General features: G+C 52.3%; 1 protein-coding gene across 1 annotated transcript; it reads right to left on the bottom strand.

Moving 5' to 3' along the window:
* Positions 1–1,088: 1,088 nt before the first annotated feature.
* On the bottom strand, positions 1,089–5,768 carry C3H1orf216 (chromosome 3 C1orf216 homolog). The gene is made up of 2 exons (XM_027537855.1): positions 5,202–5,768; positions 1,089–3,033 (listed from the first exon to the last, which is right to left on the bottom strand). Exon 2 carries the CDS (start codon positions 3,026–3,028, stop codon positions 2,345–2,347), a length of 684 nt encoding a protein of 227 aa, XP_027393656.1. The 5' UTR covers positions 3,029–3,033; positions 5,202–5,768; the 3' UTR covers positions 1,089–2,344.
* Positions 5,769–6,438: the final 670 nt, after the last annotated feature.

Below are 6,438 nucleotides of genomic sequence, written 5' to 3'. Positions count from 1 at the left end.
TAAAATAGAAGATCTAATCTAGATTGGCATCACCAGATATCTGAAATCATGTACATGTTTTATAATTACATCTGTGTCAGAACCATCTGAGGACCCTAACTCAATCTTTTACAGTCAGGCTTCCACCTCCTTCAGGGAAGTGGTATCTCTAGGGCAGATTTGAATATGTGAGCATGCTTGTATGAATGTGGGGTGTGCATGTGTCCCTCACAATTGACACCCCTCCCTTTTAGGCCTAAAGGTGCCTCAGGACAAGGACAGTCCCTTGGGCAGAAGCCAAAGTCTCCCCTCTTGGACTGGGAGGCCCCCGAGGAGAGATCCCCCCCACACCCACCTCCCATAACCCTCCATGAGACTGCCAGTCATAGGAGACTGAATTCTTCCTCCCAGTGTCTTCCTTCCACCCACTCACCCCAGCTCCAAGCCCAGAACCCTGCTCAAAAGGGGAGCTCAGACAGTGTGGAAAAGAGGCCACCTGATAACAGGTAGAGTAGAAACACAAACCCAAGAAATGCATTTCTTTGCCTCAGTTTATTTGTCCTGGTTTTGGTCCAGAGGCCAGGTTCATACTTACCACACAAGAGTCCCCAGGGCCCTTGCTTCAGCCTCACTGCCTATACCTTTCACCTATTCACCCACACATTTTGCAGATAGGGAGACGAGGGCCAGAGGCAATGTCAGTGATCACCCATCAGGATCTTGTATCCTCTTGGCTCACAAAAGCAAAGCAGGGAGCTCAGCTACCTTAGTCCTTGGTTCTCCCTAGAACTCACCTGCTCTCCACCTCACAGAGCCTCTACTGGAGCCCATCAGCCCCATGCAGTGACATAAGAGGGTAGGGCCCAGCATCCTAAGAGCTTCCAGGAGCTGGATTGACACTGCCCACTGCCCACTCTAGAAGGCTGAACTGCGGCTCCTCCTGGCCCAGACAGTCTAATCTCAGGGACACAGACCAAATTAATTTGACATGCAGGGTTGCGAAAGCCAGAAAGGCACAGCAAGTAGAAACAAAGAGAAGGAAGTAAGGTTTTCCCCAACAGCCTTAGAACACCTGTCCATTCCTTGCAACAGCCTTAGAACACCTGTCACACATTCCTTTTCTATTTTTTATTGAGGTGTAATTGACACATGACATTATACCAACACAGATTCCTTTTCATCAGAAGTTTAAGTCAATAAGGTTTGTAACAGTTGCTCTGCAGTGGAGGGTGTGATTTGGTTGGAACTGGTGTTTTAGAATTCCTATTCTCCCAGTCTTCTCAGGGTTCTGCCACTGTCATCTCCTCCATCTCCCATGTGCAGAGTTCAAGCAGGACAGTCCCCTATCTTCTCCTCTGATCTCGCCCCCATGCCTGCCATGGTGTCAGTCACCATCCTAGCTCTCTTCCCTGATAGCAGTTCTCCACCAACTGCCCTGGCAAAATTGCAGCCAAAAAGACAGGGTAGGCCAGAGCAGCAAATCCACCATCAGGGACAACAGCCTTAGCAGAACAAGGTCTGGGAGGAGTGAAGGTGAGGGATCAAAAGAGTTAGCCTGAGAAATTCCAAGAGAATGGATCAACCACAACCTTCAGATAAATGAGAGCAGGCTAGCCTTTTCTCCAGGGAGCAGTGGGACCCTGTGGAGACAAAAGGCTAGTGTAGACCACAGGTAACATAAGGTACGGATGGATGCCCTACATATACAATTGAACATACATGCTCCTAATATGCATATCCCATGCACACATGTACCCCTACACATAGGCTGTACACACGAGGGCTCATTCACAAATACCCACCAGAAATCTGCACACTCAAACTCACTTATATGTAAACACACATCTTTTGCATATCTATCTTCACTCACACACATAGATACACACCATGGGGTACCCATCCATGCATACATATACAAATTTACTTCCTCCTACATATATACTATGGGCTTCCCTGGTGGCTCATATGGTAAAGAATCCACCTGCCAATACAGGAGACATAGGCTCAATCCCTGGGTCAGGAAGATCCCTCGGAGAAGAAAATGGCAACCCACTCCAGTATTCTTACCTGGGAAATCCCATGGACACAGGAGCCTGGTATGCCACAGTCCACAGGGTCACAAAAAAGTAGGACACCACTTAGCAACTAAACAACAGCAACATAAATACTATACATACACATATGTACATAGTTACACGTAGGCTTCACATGGGCCTGTGCACATCTGCCTACATGTTAGCACCGACACACTCACTTATGCTTCCCTGCACTTATGCCAGCAAATGATCTGTACTTGCTTGTGCATAACCACACACATGTCTGCAAATATATACATAAACCCTTGCACCCCTGTACAGAGACACCCTTAGTCTTGGCCCCGGGGCCCGGATGGTACTGCCCTCTGTTGTAGGCAGCGGATAAGCTCCTTCCGGTTATCTAGAATGGTGTCAAAGCTCTCCTGCAGACGGGCCTGCTGGTCAACCAGCTGGTGCTGCAGGCCCCGGATCCACTGGAGCAGGGCCAGGCGACGGTACATCACCAGGTGCACGTGGTGCTTCTCCTTCTCCTGCTCTTTGTAGCGCTCCTGAGCCTGCAGCTGCTGCACGGCCTGGGCCACCGAGGGCAGAAGGTGGTCTGGAGGGCCAGGAGGGGTCCCACAGGCAGACTCAGGGCTGCGGCTAGGGCTGTCAACACTCAGGGAGCTGCTAGCATAGCCATTGTCCTCCAGCGGGGAGCAGACTGTGCTGGCACCACCCGTCTTCTCAGGCCCAGCTCCAGGAATCTCTGCCCCCTCCGGTGGGCTGCGGATCTCCCCCTCAGGGAGTCCAGGAGCCTGGAAATCCTGGTTGTCAGAGGGCAACTCGGAGGAGCTCCTCATTACTACGGGCTCCACTTGGCCTGGCATCCCGTGCCAATTCTCATTGGTGTCCTTGGCACTCGTCATGAAGTTGGAGTTGCTGTCTGGTTGAAGTTCGGATGGACATACTCCAGGAGGTGGGCCCCCCAGGAACTGAGCCCCCTCAGCAACCCCTGGCTGGATGGCGAACATCTGGTCTGTAAAGGGGAAGCAGAAGAATGAGTCAGAGCAGGCGAGGGTAGGGTGCCTGAAGTCGAGAGAACCTAGCAACAGACACCAGGCTGCCCCTTTGCCTTGACTCTGCTAACACCTCCCTTGGTGGCTGTCCTCTTCCCTCTCTGCTGCCAATTCTCAATCTCCTCACAGGGTTCTCCCTTGGCCCTGAGGCAAGCTGTCCTCTCCTTGTAGGCACTTCTCCCCAGATGACCTCACCTTCTGCTGGAGGTTCAAGAGCTACCACGTGTTGGTGACTCTCAGATGTGTCAGAGAGTCAGATCCAACTGCTGCTGAATTCTGCAACCAACCATAGGCTCCTTAGATTCTGCACGGCCTGCCCTGCTCCCTGTTCAGTGTCGTCAGCCAAGCAGGCCCACTCTCCAATCACACGGACCGGAAACTGCGGGCACTCACACATGCACGCACATGTACATACAGCTCCCTTTCTCTTGGTGTGGGCCATTTCTAACCTGGATTACTGACTGCTATGACTTTTCACTGACCTCTCTGCCTCTAACCTGCTGCTAAACCTCTTCCTGGCCTAAGAGGCTGTGTTTCTTCTGGCCCCTGCTCACTGCTTCAGACCTGTCTCTTACCACTCTCAGCCCCTCCCACCATCCCAAACTGCTCAGAGATCTCAGAACACACCATTATTCTCCTCCCACAATCCCCTTGGCCCAACATATCCTTCCTCTCCCCTTCCCTCCCAGCTCTTCCCTTCTCCACTGGCAGATTCCTTTTCGTATGCTAAGTGAAGTGAAAGCCGACCCTGTGGACTACACAGTCCATGGAATTCTCCAGGCCAGAATACTGGAGTAGGCAGCCTTTCCCTTCTCCAGGGGATCTTCCCAACCCAGGGATGGAACCCAGGTCTCCCGCACTGCAGGAGGATTCTCTACCAGCTGAACCACAAGGGAAGTCTTTGTATGCTACGATTCAGCTCTAATATCCCCACCTTGCTGAAACCATCCTGACATTCTCCCCATGCCCCTAAATACACAAACACACAGTCAACTGTGCCTTCCTCTGGGTCCTCACTGCTTGGACACATGCTGTCTTATGCCTGTTTGTTTCTTGTCCCTGGCACGTAGTTGATGGTCAGTAAATGTCTATTCAACATGTTTTTATTTCCTCTATCTTGTCATAGCAGCCTACTGGCCCCTCTACTGGACATGGAATTCCTCTCTATAACCTCCACCATGTTCGGGAGCCAGCACAGAACCTGGCACTGAGCGGGTGGCACTACCTCCTTGCTGAGTGAGTGAGTAGGGCAGTTGGATCTGTGCTGCTGACAGCTCAGGGCTGGAAGAGCTGGGCTGGGTTCCCTCTTCTGCCCAGTGAGGAAGCCCTTTTCCCACTGACAAGCCTCTCTTCTGGCCTCACCCCTTCCTTCCATGTTTATTACTATCCCAGGTCCCTGCCTCTATCTTGCTCCATCCTGAGGCCCTGGAGAGAGGACACACCACATTATTCTTTCCTTCCCAATAACCGACTTCTCCCCAAATCTGAATTTAAATTGACAAGTTTCTACTGACCATAAATTACTAGGATTAGAAAAAGGGAATCAGTAAGAGTAAGGGGGAGCGTCGATGAATGTGGCAGGGACGCTCCCCACATCCAGCACAGTACTGGGAAGAAGTCCTGGGGGCAACAGTAGGGACAGTCCCTTGGAAACCTACAGACTCCATCCCGCTAAGCAAGGTGCCCGGAGATCGTCCCCGCCCAAATGGTTTCTTTTTTTCTAAACTTGGGCGGGGCCGTGAAGCAAGCTGGAAGGAGGTGGGGGCGGTGCTAAGGATCAAGGGGTCCTCAGGCAAGGTAAAATGGGAGCCGAGAACCCTGGCATCAGGCTTCTCTCCAAGCTAATCCGCAATTTGTCGGGGGTGGGTGCAGTGGGGCGGGGATGGTGAAGGTGGGAGGTGAGGGGATGGGCGGGGGTGGTAAGGATGAGCGGAGGCGGCTTCCCTTCCTGCCTAGACTTGCGGGAAAGGGATACCATCCCCAGGAGACAGAGGATCCAGACCATCTTTCCCTAATCCTCGGCCCCCCACCCCCACCCCCCCGACCAGCAAAAGGCAGCTGGGCAGAGGCAACGACCCCCGCCCCTTGCGGCTGGGGTCCAAACCCTCCCGATCCGGCCCCGACTCACTGCTTGGAGGCGCCGCCCCGCCTGGCTGGCTCCGGTAGCTAGGTCTCCGCGGCGGGAACTGCTCCCTCGGGGCTGGGGAGGTGGTCCCTTGGCCTGGGCGTCCCCGTGGGTCGGGGCGTGGGGTGCGGGTTCCCGGGCTCTGCGCCCAGCCCAGGCCCTGACTGCGGAGTCGGGCGGCGTCAGCACGGCGGGGCGGGGCGGCCTGGCCCACGTGGGCCGGTTCGGTTTTCTGCGGAGCCGCTCGCAGGTCCGAGCGCCGGAACCTCCTCCCCCGCCTCCGGCAGCCTGGACCCAGCCTTGCAGATCCTGTTTAATTTCTTAACTGCATTCACTAGGTCTCTCCGATCGGTTTGCCTCACAGTGACATTTTCAGAATGAAAATCTGATTGTGTCATCAGCACCCTCCAGCCTAAAAGCCGTCAGTGGCTTCCGCATTGCCGCATAAATCCTTAAGGCAGCCGCCGTGGGGCTCAGCATCCTGCTCTCTCGCTCCGGCTTCAGCCTTTGCCCTTGGGTTCTGCAACTGAGCAGCCTCGCGCTCCTTTCTGCCGCACTGTTCCCTCTGCTTAAAATTTTCTCTCCTCTCATATCTCAGATCTCTTCTCAGGCAAACCTTCTCTGACCTCCTAGGCCAGATAGTTCCCCTTATTATATTATCCCAAGGCTTTTTTTTTTTTTTTTCTATTTCACAATTTGAAGTTACATGTTCGTTTTGTGCTTATTTCATTAAAGTCACTTAATGAACAGAGTAATTGCTGACTCTAATGATAAAACCAAAAAGCACTGGCTGCCCTTAGGGAGAGGCAGCCCCGGAAAGACGTCTGTGACAAATTTAGCCTTTAGGGCGACTGAGCTTCCAGGAGGTCCCTTCCATACCCACAGCTTTACTAAGTAAACCCAGCAATTTGCTTATACCTTTCTCATGCTACCCCCTCCATGCCACCAATTAAATATGATTCATCTTTCAATCATAATACGTTTAAAAATACCCTGGAAAGGCAGAGGAACCAGGGATCAAATTGCCAGCATTTACTGGATCATAGAGAAAGCAAAAGAATTCCAGAAAAACATCTACCTCTGTTTCATTGACTAAACCAAAGCCTTTGACTGTGTGGATCAAAACAAACTGTGGAAAGCTCTTAAAGAGATGGGAACACCAGACTGTCTTAACTGTCTCCTGAGAAACCTTTATGTGGGTCAAGAAGCGACAGTTAGAACCCTGTATGGAACAACTGAT

This window comes from Bos indicus x Bos taurus, chromosome 3 (genome assembly GCF_003369695.1).
Source record: "Bos indicus x Bos taurus breed Angus x Brahman F1 hybrid chromosome 3, Bos_hybrid_MaternalHap_v2.0, whole genome shotgun sequence".
Taxonomy (NCBI): domain Eukaryota; kingdom Metazoa; phylum Chordata; class Mammalia; order Artiodactyla; family Bovidae; genus Bos; species Bos indicus x Bos taurus.
Note: the sequence above shows the minus strand (reverse complement) of the source record. Positions and strands in the feature narration are given on the sequence as shown.

What these genes read in the sequence shown, in the direction of transcription:
- C3H1orf216 (XM_027537855.1), bottom strand. Translation starts at nt 3,028, where the DNA reads ATGTTCGCCATCCAGCCAGGGGTTGCTGAGGGGGCTCAGTTCCTGGGG.